This window comes from Leucoraja erinacea, chromosome 37, assembly GCF_028641065.1.
Source record: "Leucoraja erinacea ecotype New England chromosome 37, Leri_hhj_1, whole genome shotgun sequence".
NCBI lineage: Eukaryota > Metazoa > Chordata > Chondrichthyes > Rajiformes > Rajidae > Leucoraja > Leucoraja erinaceus.
In genome coordinates this window covers 7,884,599-7,902,127 of record NC_073413.1, presented here as the reverse complement: position 1 = coordinate 7,902,127, position 17,529 = coordinate 7,884,599, and the positions used below count along the sequence as shown (strand labels likewise).

At 45.4% G+C, this 17,529-nt stretch overlaps 1 protein-coding gene and 1 non-coding gene across 2 annotated transcripts in view; both read left to right on the top strand.

Moving 5' to 3' along the window:
• LOC129713710 (guanylyl cyclase C-like) overlaps window positions 1-16,638 on the top strand; it is a 54,813-nt gene extending 38,175 nt beyond the window's left edge. The window contains exons 22-27 of the mRNA XM_055662960.1: window positions 2,682-2,874; window positions 4,681-4,855; window positions 5,136-5,234; window positions 7,080-7,174; window positions 10,057-10,133; window positions 12,112-16,638. Coding sequence (XP_055518935.1) covers window positions 2,682-2,874; window positions 4,681-4,855; window positions 5,136-5,234; window positions 7,080-7,174; window positions 10,057-10,133; window positions 12,112-12,262 — 790 coding nt within the window. The 3' untranslated portion in view covers window positions 12,263-16,638. The remainder of the gene's footprint in view (window positions 1-2,681; window positions 2,875-4,680; window positions 4,856-5,135; window positions 5,235-7,079; window positions 7,175-10,056; window positions 10,134-12,111) is intronic.
• trnar-ccu (transfer RNA arginine (anticodon CCU)) lies at window positions 16,189-16,261 on the top strand. Its single transcript has one exon. It is a non-coding gene; the product is annotated as a tRNA-Arg (tRNA).
• Window positions 16,639-17,529: the final 891 nt, after the last annotated feature.

Here is a 17,529-nt window from a genome sequence, read left to right as displayed (position 1 = left end):
GCTGAGTCGGCTGAGAAAATCCTCATTCTTATGGTATGGAGGGTATGGAGAGAAGGCAGGTACGGGATGCTGAGTTGGATGATCAGCCATGATCATATTGAATGGCGGTGCAGGCTCGAAGGGCCGAATGGCCTACTCCTGCACCTAATTTCTATGTTTCTATGTTTCTTACTGAGCCTGTTATTTACCCCAGAGAGTGAAAATTTGAGTCACTGGTGCAAATCGTATTGATAGATTCATTAAGCAAAAACATGTGAGGGATAAGGAATGTAGTTAGATGTACAAGGATGGGAGGATTTTCCAAGGAAACAAACATTCCTCGCCTTCTGATTTGTTACCTTTTGAAATAATCCATTGGTTTGGTTGTCAGCCCAGATGGGTCTATATGCGTAGGAAGAAACTGCAGATGTTCGTTTACACTGAAGATAGACACAAATTGCTGGAGTAACTCAACGGGAGAGGCAGCATCTCTGGATAGAAGGGATGGGTAATGTTACCCGATCCTTCTATCGGGGTGGAAGATTGCAACCTTCACGTGGTCCGCCCTGTTTCGACTAATGCAATCAAGTCGATGTGCACAAATGGAAGATCAAAAATAGAACAAGTTGTCCAACAAGTTCAGGCTGTGCACGCCACACGAAAGAAGAAGAAGCTCCTTCTATCCAGAGATGCTGCCTGGCCCACTGAGTTACTCCAGATGGGTCTATAAATTAATTTTACATCTTCAGGGGTCTTGACAGGGTCGATGTCGAGGTGTTTTCACTCATGGGATAGTCAAGAACTAGGGGATTACAAAGGCAGGGACTGGTCATTTGAATCTAAGGTGCATGGAAGCAACTTCTCTCGGAAGGTGGTGAATCTCTGGAATTCTCTGCCCCTGAGGGTGATGAAGGCCCTATCGTTCAGTATATTTAAGTTGGAGATGGATAAATGTTTGAGAGATCAAATTATCTCGTGGGATACAAGAGTTGTGGGGAATAGGCACAACAGAAGACTTGAAACCGTAATAGATAATAGATCAAGTATGAACATATTGAACGGCGGGGCAGGCTGGAGTAACCGAATGGTCTACTCCTGCACCTATTGTCTTGTTTTATTGCACTCTTGGCTTAATGTCTTTCCATTATTCACCCTTGCAGAGTGGTCTTGATCTCATACCAAAAGTTGTAATTGTAAGACTAGCTCCCAATAAATTAAAGCATGTCCAGAAAATGCAGCAACTTCATAGTCATTCGTTGAGGAAAGTACAAGTATCTTCAGATTCAAAACCATGGTTCAAGGGTGCGGTGATTTAGTTTAATTGAGAGATACAGAGTGGAAACAAGCCATTCGGCTTCCTGAATCCACGCTGACCAATGGTCACCTGACCACTAGTTCCATCCTGCACACTAGGGACAATTTTCAGATCCCAATTAATCTACAAATCTGCATGTTTTTGGAATGCTGGAGGAAACCGGAGCACCCGGAGAAACCCCACACAGTCACAGGGGGAACATACAAACTCTGTACAGACAGCACCCATAGTTAAGGGCCTGTCCCACTTTCACGACATAATTCAAAACCTCTGCCGAGTTTAAAGGACATTTTAAAAAAAAGATTGTGGTAATCTATGAACTCCTACGACCTTCCACAACTATGTTCACTAACTCCTACGAACTCCTATGAGTGTGTCTACAAATTCCCACGACTATTTCGATGCCCTCCTTACGAGTAAAAAGTTGCCATTTCTTTCATCCCAACCATTTTTTTCCTTGTGGACATTTTTTATCGGGCTGGAAAAAACGTCCCGACTTACCTGATGCCACGAGTACCTACGGCTGGCATAGCGAGCCGCTACGATATATCTACGAACTCCTACGGACTCGTTACGAACATTCCGCGAGTTTGAATCAAGGGGAAAATCGGGAGAATTCGTGAATAAAGGGCCTGTCCCACCGGCATGCGATCGCATGCGTCTAGCGGGACCACACGTGGTGGCTTGAGGCGTACGGCCTTGCGGGGTCGGTCCCACTTCTAACCCCGGAGCCGTCTGGAGTTGTGCGGGGTTGGTCCCGACATCATACCCAACAATCAGCTGGGCAGGCCGACTGAATTTGGACGTCGCACAGCGTCGGGCGGTTACGTCATAACGCACGGCATCGGGCGGTGACATCATTGTTGCAACGCCACGCGCTAGGCGTACGCTGTCAAGACACTGCGTACGGCGTCGAGACGCTGCGTAACGCCTCAATGCGCCTGCGAGCCGGAAGGCCGTTGCCGCACAGAATTTTTGGACAGTGTCAGTTTTTTATCGGAGCCCCGCGCGATGTCGGGACCAACCCCGCACAACTCCATACGGCTCCGGCGATCGAAGTGGGACCGGCCCCGCGAGGCCGTACGGCTCAAGCGACCACGTTAGGTTGCGCTTGCCGCATGGAGTCGCATGCTGGTGGGACAGGCCATTAACACGTGAAAGTGGGACAGGCCCTTTACGATCGAACCCGGGTCTCTGGCGCTGTTTGTCAGCACCTCGACCGTTGCGCCACTGTGCCGCCCTTTCTTGGGAGATTCATTTGAAGTTTAGGGAGCTCAATGTTCCTGTGAAAAGCAATTTAATGTTTTACTACATTAATGATGCTCCACGAATACAAGTTAGTATCATTTTATCCTATTCGTCTGATCACTTTTGCTTTCCATTCTAGGCCTGTGGTGATATCACTGAAAACAACTGGCTGTGTGGAGTCCGAGCTTTTTGAAGAAGTGACCATCTACTTCAGTGACATTGTGGGGTTTACCACCATCTGTAAGTTCAGCACTCCCATGGAAGTGGTCGTCATGCTAAACGACATGTACAAGAACTTTGATCAGATCCTGGACAATCACGATGTCTACAAGGTGGGTGGACTTGGCAGCTTCGGTCTTTGGTTGAGTTGAGTTGTTGTCACTGAGAAAATGTCATTCACATTCACCTTGGTCAGACCATGCAGTGTACAGTTCTAGTCCCCATTTAACACTTGGGGTACTGTGCACGATAACTTGGGGTTCCACGATTTAGGTCTCAGGGGCGGCACAGTGGTAGAGTTGCTACCTTACAGCGCCATAGACCCGGGTTCGAACCTGTCCATGGGTACCGTCTGTACAGTGTTTGTACCTTCTCCCTGTGACCGCGTGGGTTTTCTCCGGGTGCTCCGGTTTCCTCCCACACTCCAACGACGAGCAGGTTTGTAGGTTAATTGGCTTCTGTAAATTGTCCCTCGTGTGTAGGATAGAACTAGTGTACAGAGATTGCTGGTCGGCATGTACTCAGTTGGCCGAAGGGCCTATTTCCATACTGTATCTCTAAACTTCTTATTTTTCTTATATTATTTCTTCTTCTTGCGTATGCCGTGCACAGTCTAACAAAACACTACATTTATTTGTTTGTGCACGTTTGGCTGATTGCATTAGTCGAGAAGGTTGCAATCTCCCACCCCATCTCTACACTAGGAACACTGTGTAAAATCTTCGTCCATATTACCAATGAAATTCTTAGGCTCCCTTCGATCACGGCTGACCATGGGTGTCTCCAGGGTTGGAGGATGCCTGTGCGTGACTTTGTTTAACGTGGGGAGACTGGTGCACAGGCAGCCACCCGACGGTCCTTGACAGATCTGGGTCAGGATCCAGTGGCGTGGAGTCCAAGACGACCGGAGACCCTTTTCTGCTCATCCTTCATCCGCCTTCCCAGCGGTTGTGACGGTCCACTAAGATCAGCCATCGTCCTCCGCCTGTTCCACCGTTGAGGTCTCGGTTGGATTGTTCTTTATCAGAGTCCTACCCCTCGACCTTACCGCCATGGGTGGCCCTACCAGGAGCACAGCTCCAGACGGCATCGCTCTCAGGATCTCAGGACCACACAAGCTTCTCCACCACGACAAGGTGACAATCCACGGAGAAGCCCAATGCAATAGTTACTTGTTAATAAAGAACTTTGAAATTCCTGAAGGGATAAAAAGGTGTTTTCTACCTCTATCAATTTCTGTAAATGGCAGGACTTTCATATGAAGAAAGACTGGACAGACTCGGCTTGTACTCGCTAGAATTTAGAAGATTGAGGGGGGATCTTATAGAAACGTACAAAATTCTTAAGGGGTTGGACAGGCTAGATACAGGAAGATTATTCCCGATGTTGGGGAAGTCCAGAACTAGTGGGTCACAGTTTAAGGATAAGGGGGAAGTCTTTTAGGACCGAGATGAGAAAATCATTTTTTACACAGAGAGTGGTGAACCTGTGGAATTCTCTCCCGCAGAAGGTTGTTGCGGCCACAGTTCATTGGCTATATTTAAGAGGGAGTTAGATGTGGCCCTTGTGGCTAAAGGGATCAGGGGCTATGGAGAGAAGGCAGGTACAGGATACTAAGTTGGATGATCAGCCATGATCATATTGAATGGCGGTGCAGGCTCGAAGGGCCGAATGGCCTATTCCAGCACCTATTTTCTATGTTTCTATGTTTCTATGAACAGGAGAGAGAGACAAATATGTTTTGGACCTTGCAGACAGCGGTTGTGATTGAGTAACATCAGTCTATACTCAGTGAAGTTCAGAAGGCATTGATCATATTGAATGGCAGTGCTTGCAGGCTCGAGAGGCCGAATGGCCTACTCCTGCACCTATTTTCTATGTTTCTACAATGAGACTATTTTTCTTTTTAATTGCATTAGGTGGAAACCATTGGAGATGCCTACATGGTGGCATCAGGTTTGCCAAAGCGGAATGGAAACAGACATGCGGTGGACATCACCCGGATGGCTCTGGACATTTTAAACTTCATGGGGTCATTTGAGCTGGCTCACCTGCCCAGCCTCCCGATATGGATCAGGATAGGTATTCACTCAGGTAACTAGGAATGTTATTCACACTTAAAGTTCCCAAAACAAAGTTGCCAGGGAGTGATTCAAAAGCTTGATGAATGAATGATGAATATAGACGCGAAGATTCAGTGATAATGTTCAATAGGTTAAACTCTTGAATAGGAAACATTTGCAGGGTGATGAGTGAAAATCTGAGGTGTGTAATTAATGACATTTCTCTTCCCAGTAACTAGTACAAACTTGGATGATGTGGACTCTGACTGGTGTTGTCCTCATTTCTCCCACTGTGGCTTTATCTGATGCAGGTCCTTGTGCTGCGGGTGTGGTGGGGACCAAGATGCCACGATATTGCCTATTTGGGGATGTGGTCAACACAGCTTCACGTATGGAGTCCACAGGGTTACGTAAGACACATTTTTTTCATCCACCTCCCTCCATTTCACAACCTCTCTCAATCCATCTACATGCAGCCAGTTTCCCTCCTGATACCTGTTTGTCTCTGAATCTCTCTCTACATCCTTAGAAACATAGAAACATAGAAATTAGGTGCAGGAGTAGGCCACTCGGCCCTTCGAGCCTGCACCGCCATTCAATATGATCATGGCTGATCATCCAACTCAGTATCCCGTACCTGCCTTCTCTCCATACCCCCTGATCCCCTTAGCCACAAGGGCCACATCTAACTCCCTCTTAAATATAGCCAATGAACTGGCCTCAACTACCCTCTGTGGCAGAGAGTTCCAGAGATTCACCACTCTCTGTGTGAAAAAAGTTCTTCTCATCTCGGTTTTAAAGGATTTCCCCCTTATCCTTAAGCTGTGACCCCTTGTCCTGGACTTCCCCAACATCGGGAACAATCTTCCTGCATCTAGCCTGTCCAACCCCTTAAGAATTTTGTAAGTTTCTATAAGATCCCCTCTCAATCTTCTAAATTCTAGAGAGTATAAACCAAGTCTATCCAGCCTTTCTTCGTAAGACAGTCCTGACATCCCAGGAATCAGTCTGGTGAACCGTCTCTGCACTCCCTCTATGGCAATAATGTCCTTCCCCAGATTTGGAGACCAAAACTGTACGCAATACTCCAGGTGTGGTCTCACCAAGACCCTGTACAACTGCAGTAGAACCTCCCTGCTCCTATACTCAAATCCTATGTCTGTCCCTGTGTTTCTCTCATCTTTTTTTTTTGCTTACATCTATTCCTCTTGCCTCCCTGCCTCTATCTTGAGGTGGCTACCTTCTGCAGATAGACACAGAATGCTGGAGTAGCTCAGCGAGTCAGGCAGCATCTCTGGAGACATTTCGGGTTGAGACTGAAGTCTGAAGAAGGGTCTCGACTCAAAGCATCACCTATTCCTTTTACATCCAGAGATGCTGCCTGACCTGCTGAGTTACTCCAGCATTTAGTGTCGATCTTCGGTGTAAACCAGCATCTGCAATTCTTTCCTACATACTTTCTACAGATAATGTCTCTCCATTTCTGTTGACCTCTTTCGTTCTGGCTCTCTCGTTTGCCTGTTTCTCCCAGTCCACTGCCTGTATATGCCTGGCTGGCCTCTCTGTGTTTTAACATATAGCTTGAGGTGGATACAAAGCAATGCTTGCTGTAAGTCATTGCATTAAATGTCCTCAGGGCAGATGTTGTAGCGGTTAGATACACTGTACATGCCTACCCATCAAACACTCCCAGGACAAGTGTCTGAAGAAGGGTTTCGGCCCGAAAGGTTGCCTATTTCCTTCGCTCCATAGATGCTGCTGCACCCGCTGAGTTTCTCCAGCTTTTTTGTGTACCCTCAACACTGGCCCATTGAACACACCCAGGGCAAGTGCAGCTCAATGTAACATAGAGCAGAACTCACACTACACTGTTCCGTCACATAATTTCCAGGCAGTTACAGTATGGATTAGATACAGGATAAACACAAAATACTGGAGTAACACAGCGGGTGAGGCAGCATCTATGGAGAGAAGGAATTGGCGACGAGACCCGAAATGTTGCCAATTCCTTCCCTCCATAGATGCTGCCTCACCCGCTGAGTTACTCCAGCATTTTGTGTCTACCTTCGATTTACCAGCATCTGCAATTCTTTCTTAAACAGATGCAGAATAAAGTTCCCTTTAATGAATACCAAGTGAAAGATTAGGTAGAGGCCATTTTCCTTTTTATCTGTATATATCGACATTGGTAGTGTATTTCAAAAGTTAAGGCTCTTTGTTGAACTACATTATAAAAACAAATATTATTTTTGCAGCACTAAGAATTCATGTTAACCAGTCAACGATCAATATATTGAAAAGGACAAAGTGTAAATTTGAATATGAGATGCGAGGGGAAACCTTTCTAAAGGTAATTCTTATCATTACGATTATTATGATAATTAAATATAATGATATCTATATATATAATGGTGAGGCCCATCAATATGATTCTCATCATTTGGGTTTTTTTTTGTAATTGTTAAGACTGTAGAAAATGCAATTTTGTTCAAACCAAGCTGTTTGAATGACAATAAAAGGCATCCTATTTACCACAATTCAGTGCAATTCTCTTTCTCCTGCTCTGATCTTGAACAAAACCAAAAGTCAAAGTATCCTTTATTGTCATTCGGACCTTTCGTGCCGAAATTTTGTACATGCAGCCATAAAAATAAAAACAAAAACACACAATTAACACAATTTAACATCCACCACAGTGAGTTCACCAGGCACCTCCTCACTGCGATGGAAGGCAAAAGTCTTAAAAGTCTTTGTCTCTTCCCTCCTTGTTCTCCCTCTGCGCTGAGGCGATCCAGGCTTCCGTTGTTGTTACCCCACCGGGAGATGGTAGTCAGTCCCGCGGCTCAACCGTGCTCCACGAACGGGCCGGTTCAAATTCCGCGGCCCGGGGTGGTCGAAGCTGCTGCCCTCCAGTCCAGTGGACGGACACAGAGGTGGACCGATAAATACAGGGATAGGAGAACAGATGGATACATGGATTTATTTTGTTGGAAGGTGGCTGCCTAGATATAGCATGTGGTTCACTGTTCCAGGACCTTGCCCTGAATGGTCATTGTCAGAGGTGCTGCTTCATGGTCGGACAGGTTGGTAGCTGACCCTTGCTCTAATAAATGTTGAGTTTAAAACCTATCCACTCATACACTTCATTCAACATGTCAACCAGATTCAGGGACAGTTTCTTCCCAGCGGTTATCAGGCAACTGAATCATCCTCCCACAACTCGAGAGCTGTGCCGAACTACTATCTACCTCATTGGTGACCCTCGGGCTATCTTTGATCGCACTTTACTAGCTTTACCTTGCACTGAATGTTATTCCCTTATCATGCATGTACACACTGTGTCCCAGATAGGACAATGAAATTCTTGCTTGCTGCAGCACAACAGAATATAGTAAGCATAAATACAGAACAGTTCAGTGTGTCTATATAGCATAGACCACACATATACACATAAATAAACAGATACAATGCAATAGGCTGTTACAGTTCAGAGTCTGTTTGTTGGTGAGTTTAATAGCCTAATGGCTGTGGGGAAGAAGCTGTTCCTGAACCTGGATGTACCAGATTTCAGGCTCCTGTACCTTCTACCTGATCGTAGCGGAGAGTTGAGTGCATGGCCAGGATGGTGTGGGTCCTTGATGATGCTGGCAGCCTTTTTGAGGCAGCGACTGTGGGGAGGTCAGAACCGATGAGGTACTGGGCAGTGGTCACAACTTTCTGCATTCTTTTCTGCTCCTGGACGCTCAAGTTGCTGAACCAAGCCACGATGCAACCAGTCAGCATGCTCTCTACTGTGCACCTGTAGATGTTCGATGTAAATGGCTTGATTGTAATCATGTATTGTCTTTCTGCTGACTGGTTAGCACGAAACAAAAGCTTTTCCCTCGGTACATGTGACAAAAAACTAAACTGAACTAAACAATGGCTTGGTGGATACGTATCTTCTTCATACTGCAACTTGACCACTGATGTCTTTGATTCTGGAGTGGAATTGTTATTGATTGAATACTTTCACATTCGTTCTGAAGATTATCTCCTTCCCGCTGGGAGGTTTGTTGGCGGTGAGATTCAACATTGCAGTAAGAAAGATTGTAAACGTATTAGCACAATGCCACAGCCAACCTCAGTGAGAATTGGTTAATAATATGACGTGCAGATTACCCGACTGTCGCCATCATGAAGCAAGGTAGCAGGGAGACACATCGTCGTTACCACAGACGCACTTGTCTCCTTCCTTGTAGATATTTTGGCGGTCGCAAGAACGACAACTGAGTTTAACAACAAACTTTTATTCAGACATTCGCTTCTCAGTTTACAGGTTCTCTCGACACGTTTGGCCACGACGGTGGTCAGCGCTGAACCGCGCAAAAGCAAAACCGCGCGAAAACAAGCAGCCCCTCCCGAGTCATGTGACCGTGGCTTCCGAACGCCGGGTTCGATACCTGCGTGCGCCAGTAGGCGCCGCTACAATATGACAGTTTCAGTACCTGTGAGGTTGCCCGCACAGCCTCTTCCCAAACGTTTAACAAGTCCTTTTAGGATGCCAACATCTCAGCCATCTTCCATTAGGTGCTCCAGTCCTTGCCGTGGGACTTGAAGCCACAGCCTCCTGAAGCAGGGGCAAGTGGGAGATCCACCAAGCCAGGGTGAAAGTAGCATTGGTGTTGAGTACTGATTGAGAGGGCTGGCTGGGGATTCTCTTACAGAACAAGGCAGACCCAGAGACAGTGTGGTCTACATATGGAGTAACTAAAGTCATATGAGGAAAGATTGAAAAGACCAGGCTTGTATTCACTGGAGTTTAGAAGGATGAGGGAGAATCTTATAGAAACATATAAAATTATAAAAGGACTGGACTGGACAAGCTACATCCAGGAAAAATGTTCCCAATGGGGGGGCGAGTCCAGAACCAGGGGCCACACAGTCTTAGAATAAAGGGGAGGTCATTTAAGACTGAGGTGAGAAAAGACATTTTCACCCAGAGAGTTGTGAATTTATGGAATTCCCTGCCACAGAGGGCAGTGGAGGCCAAGTCATTGAGTGGGTTTAAGAGAGAGTTAGATAGAGCTCTAGGGGCTAGTGGAATCAAGAGATATGGGGAGAAGGCAGGCACGGGTTATTGATAGGGGACGATCAGCCATGATCACAATGAATGGCGGTGCTGGCTCGAAGGGCCGAATGGCCTCCTCCTGCGCCTATTTTCTATGTTTCTAATCCTTTGTCTTGTTTCAGGGAAGAGGAACTGAAGTCACCTACTGGCTCACGGGAGAAACGGACCGCAACTTCACACTGCCCGCACCCCCCTCGGCGTAAGTGAGAGATGGTCGGTAGTGGTGGTTGTCCGATGGCCAACCATGGCTCCTTCTAAACTCCACCTGAATTCATAGCTAGTTCATTATATACATGGATTTTAAGACAATTCATAAAGACCCACACGGCAGGCTGGTCCAACGATTAAGAAGCATGGGATTAACAGCGACTTGGTGGCATGGATTCAGAACTGGCTTACTGATTGAATCCAGAGGGTTGTGTTGGGTGTATGGAGGTCTGTGACCAGAGTAGTTCCACAGGGAGGTTACACAAAAAAGCTGGAGAAACTCAGCGGGTGCAGCAGCATCTATGGAGCGAAGGAAATAGGCAACGTTTCGGGCCGCCTCCCCTTCCTCAGTCCCCCTGCTGTCTCCTCCCATCCCCCAGCCTTCTGGCTACTCCTCCTTTGTCCTTTCTTGTCCCCACCCACCCTCGCCCCCGATCAGTCTGACCCCCGCCCCCGATCAGTCTGAAGAAGGGTTTCGGCCCGAAACTTTGCCTATTTCCTTCGCTCCATAGATGCTGCTGCACCCGCTGAGTTTCTCCAGCTTTTTTGTGTAACCTTCGATTCTCCAGCATCTGCAGTTCCCTCTTAAACACTGTGTATAGTTCCACAGGGATGTGTGCTGGGATCTCTGTTGTTTGTGGGTTTTTTTTACACAGAGGGCAGTGGGTGCCTGCAACACATTGCCAAGAGTGGCGGTGGAGGCAGATATGATAGTGGTGTTTGAGAAGCTCTTGCATAGGCACACGGAAACGCAAGGAATGGGGGCATATGGATGAAATGGAGACAGATAAGTGTTGGCATCATGTTCCGCATTGACATTGTGGACCGAATGGTCTGTTCCCGTGCTGTACTAAGTTAATTTATGGTCTATGGGTTTTGTTGGCTAAATTAGCATTTATTGCCCATCGCTTAGTAAACCTTGAGAAGATGGTGATGCACCTTCTTGAAACACTACTATCTCTCTGGTGTTGATACTTGAACAACTTCCAGTTGTTGTATAATGCATTCTGGAATTTAAACTTGCTGAGTAATTGTGATATTTCTCCCAAGTTAGGATGGCATATAACTGGACACATGTTGTTACATCTAACTTTGTTGCCATGCACAGTCACAAACACTAGAGGGTGCAGAGGAGACTGCATGGACTAATTGAGCTGAAGGGTCAGCTTTGTGCTGACGATGGGCATAAGGAGGGGCCGGCAACTCACGGCCCAGGGGCCGGATCCGGCCCGTAACCCGAAATCGTCCGGCCAGCAGGCGTTTTTTTTTTCAAATAGTTTTCACGTGCTGGGAATCAAAGATCTCCGCTATAGGATCTTTGCTGGGAATTGTAGCCAGTCCCAGGACGTGAGCTGATCTGGGAACTGTAGCCAGTCCCGGGACGTGAGCTGATCTGGGAACTGCAGGCAGTGCGTGAGCTGAGTCAGTCCCGGGACGTGAGCTGATCTGGGAATTGTAGCCAGTCCCGGGACGTGAGCTGATCTGGGAATTGTAGCCAGTCCCGGGACGTGAGCTGATCTGGGAACTGCAGGCACAAGCCGACCTGGGAACTGCAGAAAACTGATTGAAAAACACGAGCAAATAATGCAAAAAACAACACCAAGTGTCACACTATGGCGATAGATGTGGCCCGCCATCCACTCACAGACATGGGTCCTGGCTCCTATGCAGAACAAGGTTGCTGACGCCTGAGTTAAAGTGATGTTGATGGCTCCTAACCATTGTATGAAATTGCCCAACAATAGCTGAAATAATTCATCAACACCATCCCAAGTATAAATTAGAAGGGCAGAATATTGCTGGCCTGGCCAGTGACTTCTCTATCCTGCAAATGAATGAATGGGGAACGGGTGATATCCTTGCTTGTTCCAGAGCTGGTGGTATCCGTTCACTTTTCTTGTTGCAGCATATATAGACTAATGGAGATCAGATACTTTGGGGGAGTCATTTATTTCTTTTTAATTCCACAGGGAGAACTTGCAGCGACTTCAGGCCGACTTTGCTGAGATGATTATTGAGTCCCTTGAGAAGCGGAGGGCATCCGAGTGCAAGACAGTGACCAAAGAAGAACTTGAATACCTGCAGCTTGGCTCCTCAGAGTTACTCAGCACATACCTGTAGCCGTGAGGACCACTGTTGTGTGGAGATGTCTGGATACAGTCCTGTATGGATGCACAATGCTTCAAATGTTCACTTTGAAGCATTATTGAAGCTTTGAAGAAATATGTCAACCTATTGCTGCTGAATATTTATGCTTTTCAGAGTCATTGCCGGGGCAGGTGTTATCTTTCTGACTTTAGTATTGGGTTCCCTCAGTTCCAGTGTAGTAGAGGCCGGCTGCATAGTAAATCTTGTTTCTATCTGGTCTATTAATGAGCTGAGATGTACCAAGATGTAGTCACAGTGTGTATTTCGAAACATTTCGACCCGGAACGTCACCTGTTCCTTCTCTCCAGAGATGCTGCCTGTCCCGTTGAGTAACTCCAGCATTTTGTGCCTATCTTCTTGTGTGTATTTCTCTCTCTGCTCAATGTCAGCTGAAACCACCTGGCGATTCTTTCACCACTGAGTCGAAAGGTCTGAAGTAAAGAGAAACGGACTGACCTTTTCCACAATCCTGAGAGATAACGTCAGAGGTACTGTGTTACAAATAAGACGTTGAACAGAGGCCCATGCCTGATTACTCAGACAGAAGGATCCTGTGCTGTAAAGACGTGCAGAGGAATTCCCCCAATACCCTGGGCAATATTCTTGACGTGCTTCATAGATAGCGGAAAGGCCTTGAGCTGTCCTAAGATGAGAGATTCTGGACAACCCCAGGAACTGTGTCTGTGGAATTCTCCGCCTCAGAAGGTGATGGAGGCTGGTTCTTTGGATGCTCTCAAGAGAGAGCTAGATAGAGCTCTTAAAAATAGCGGAGTCAGGTGATATGGGGAGAAGGCAGGAACGGGGTACTGATTGGGGATGATCAGCCATGATCACATTGAATGGCGGTGCTGGCTCGAAGGGCCATTTGGCCTACTCCTGCACCTGTTGTCTATTGAACCTGGATAAGCACTAATGCTGCAAAATCCTCTGGGGTCCAATGATCATTAACCTCTCCACAGCTCTCTCACCTGAATGCTTTGGCTGACAATTCAAACAAAGTGAAAATGTGACAATATTTGGGGGAGTGATATTTGTCACTATTAAATAGCTTACTGAAGGAAACAGTGTGCAGAACATGTGAATAAGATTGGGGGAAAAAGTTGTAGCGGGTGGGTTTTGGAAAGAGTTTTGCCAAGAGTTTGAAGAGGCTAGATCGCTCATTGGAAGTCTCAAAACTCAATGGAAGTCTTGGGATAAATGCAAAGTTTTGTAGGAAATATATGTGTAATTATTGTCAAATGTTGTTTGTTGGCAGTGTATGATTAATTCATACGAGTGTTAATAAATGCTTTCAATGTGATTATTTGGAGGTGTAACTTGTAAACTGCAACAAAGATTTGGTTTGAATACTACCTTTAACAGAGTAAAATGTCCAAGATGCTTCACAGGCAAGATTTCAAATACTTTACACCAAGCCGTGCGGAGATACGGGGTAGATGACCAAGATGTTGGTTGAAGTCATGTGAGGGGTTAAGTTCGGGAAGTGGTTTTAAGCTCACATATTCACATATACCACCAGCGTTTGGAACATGATAGTTGGGTTTCACCCTTCATGACAATTATCTTACCCATGGACAGAGTTCCGCTTGTTCCTTTGGGCCATTCCAATGAAACTACCGACTCTAATTTCTCTTCCTGGTCCCATGTTTGGTGATAGTACCAACCCCGAGTATATAAACCAAACATATATACCAAACATATAAGATTGTTAAGGGCTTGGACACACTAGAGGCAGGAAATATGTTCCCAATGTTGGGGGAGTCCAGAACCAGGGGCCACAGTTTAAGAATAAGGAGTAAGCCATTTAGAACGGAGACGAGGAAACACTTTTTCTCACAGAGAGTGGCGAGTGTGGAATTCTCTGCCGCAGAGGGCGGTGGAGGCATGTTCTCTGGATGCTTTCAAGACAGAGCTAGATAGGGCTCTTAAAAATAGCAGAGTCAGGGGATATGGGGGGAAGGCAGGAACGGGGTACTGATTGGGGATGATCAGCCATGATCACATTGAATGGCGGTGCTGGCTCGAAGGGTCAAATGGCCTACTCCTGCACCTATTGTCTATTGAGTCTTGACCTCCTCAAAGACTGAGTCCTTTTTTCAAATCTCTTCCCATCAGTCCACTCAAAAACAACTTGCCTTTCTGTCATTGTTGCAGATCATCATTTCATTCCTTTCCTACCCCATTGGACTCGCAGTCTTTCAAATTTGGCACTGTCTTTCCTAGAATTCTTTAAAACTCATCAGGAGGATGAATCAATGCAAAATGTCTGGCCCAGTGGCGTAACCGGGCCAAGTGCTGCAGACCTGTGCAGACCAACTGGCTGCCACTTCTGTCATCTGATGTTTCCACCTGCTTCAAAAAGGGCATCAATTGTACCGGTGCCCAAAAAGGACACGGTGAACTGCATCCTGTTCTTCGAGAGATTCACGACGGTGCAAGTCAACTCCTGCCTCAAAAATGATCTGGATCCCCTTCATTTTGCCTATTGCCACAACACGACAAAACAGCAGATGCTATCTTGCTGGTTATAGACACAAAATGCTGGAGTAACACAGCGAGTCAGGCAGCATCTCTGGAGAAAAGGAAAAGGTGATGTTTTGGGTTGGAACCTTTCTTCAGTCTCAAAAAAGTCTGAAGAAGGGTCCCATCCTGAAACATCGCCTGTTCCTTTTCTCCAGAGATGCTGCCTGACCTGCTGAGTTATTTCATCATTTTGTGTCCATCTTTGGTATAAACCAGCATCTGCAGTTCCTTCCTACACTATCTTGTTAGTTCTCTACCCTGCTGTGGGCCATCTGGAGACAAGACAGGTTGCTGTTCATTGACTATCACTGACTTTCAAGATATCTCCAAACTCGAGCTGGACCGCCATACCTCCTGTTGCAACTGGATCCAAGGCTTCCTCATCGTCAGATCTCAAAATAGATTAACATATCCTATCAGTGATTGAATTTCTACTGTGGCTTCTATTTGATAAGGCCTCTTGATCCAAAATAATGGTAGGTGTGAATCCGGGCTAGATAAGGGTTCCATTCCTGAGAACTCTCCGTAAATCGATTTTTTGCGCAAGTCAGAAAGGAACAATTTAATTGAGGGCCGATAACATTAATATTTATCAAGTCGCCTATCCATGTCCTCTGCCTCCCTACCCAACCCTCCGAGTTCTACACAAGGTTCCAGCATTGCAGTTTCCTTGTGCCTCCCTGTACATTTATTTATTAACTTCCCCTGTGCAGTTATAAACAGAATCAGAATATACCTTGTCCAATGGCTAGTTTCCATGGCCTTAATGTATAGTTCAGTCTGAAGAAGGGTTTTGGCCCGAAACGTTGCCTATTTCCTTCGCTCCATAGATGCTGCTGCACCCGCTGAGTTTCTCCAGCACTTTTGTCTACCTTCGATTTTCCAGCATCTGCAGTTCCTTCTTAAACACAATGTATATTCGTTGTCTCTGCACTGCATTTCGTTGTCTCTGTACTGTACACTGACAATGACAATTAAAGTTGAATCTGAATCTGAATATTACATTGTTTGATAAAGTGCCCATAAAAGAGATTAACGTCAGTTTTTAAAGCAAATCTGTTAAGTAACCTCTTGTGATATGACAGTTGACTGAAACAGACAATGGTGTCAGTATGATTACTTAGCGTTAAGGTTTTTTTTAATAGATTGGTTCTCTTTTTAATTAACCAACTGCTTCCCTATTCCACAACTCTGAAGTTGCTTTCCTACCTAACCTTCCAAACTTGAAATATTATTTAAGCAGTTATGGGAGAAATTGTATTTAGTCAAATTTCGTAGGTCGAGACTTCCATAACCTGGGGGACCTTTGTATCTTAAAAAAATAACAGAAAACAACACACAAAAAAATGCAAATAGTGTGAATTGTTAAATGTACAGCCCCAGTGGCCTAATGGATAAGGCACTGGCCTCCTAAGCCAGGGATTGTGGGTTCGAGTCCCATCTGGGGTGGTGAGTTTTTAAACAATGTAGTGATTCATCTTACGAAGCTGGTTTGGTTCAGAAGGGGCAAGGCAAGGCAACTTTATTTATATAGCACATTTCATACACGAGGCAGACTCCAGGTGCTTCACATAAAAACATGTCATACAATAAAATGAAATAATAAAATGAAATAAAATAGAAGAATTAAAAGAAAATAAAAGCAAAATTAAAAATGCATTATAAAAAGTTAAAAGTGCAATTTAGTTAAGATTTAGCTGAAAGCTAAAGTAAACAAAGTTTTCAGTCTTGTTTTAAAAGTGGTCAAAGTTGAGGCAAGTCTTAAATCTTCAGGAAGTTTATTCCAGCTATTTGTTGCATAGTAACTAAATCCTGCTTTCCCATGTTTTGTATTTACGCTGGGAATCACTAACAGATTGGTCTCAGAAGATCTTAGCGGTCTAGAAGGCTTATATAGTGGAAGCATGTCAGTGATATACTTTGGCCCTAAACCATGTAGTGATTTATAGGTGAGCAGCAGGATTTTGAAATCAATTCTCTGACATACAGGGAGCCAATGTAAGGATTTAAGAATTGGTGTAATGTGTTCAAATTTTTTGGTCTTTGTTAGAACTCTAGCAACAGCGTTCTGAACAAGCTGTAGCTGCCTGACAGTTTTTTTCGGAAGACCTGCAAGGAGACCGTTACAATAATCTAGCCTACTAGTAATAAAGGCATGTACAAGTTTTTCTAAGTCTTGAGCTGACATGAGTCCTCTTAATCTTGCTACGTTTTGGAGGCAGGATTTAGGGTGACTGCCTAGAGGTCAGAGTTGGCTGAGGTTTCTTTGCCACGTAGCGTTGTGGAAGGGACGCCCCGGGAACTTTTCAAGAGGAAATACCAGAAGTTTTGTTACAAGAAAACGTTGCTCAGATAGGAACTCAGCAGCCTTTCTGGACGACATGCATAGGCGATGTTTTGGGTGGGAACCCTTCTTCAGAGTCAGTGGCTGAGTTCCTCCAGCATTTTGTGATCAGTGCAAGATTCCAGCATCTGCTGTTCCTTGTTGTACCTTCCTTCCTCTTTGTTGCTGCACACCAAAGGGCTGCAAGCCTCCTAAAGAACCGAATGGCCTCGTTTCATTATGTATAATTTAATTTATGGATTGTGCAACGACAGCTCATTGTTCAGGAAAAAAAATCACTCACCAAGGCAGCATTTTCTTTTATTTTCCTCTTAAATGAATATCCGAATTACCACTGATATTCTGGGTTGCAATTTCACTTCATCTTTACTGT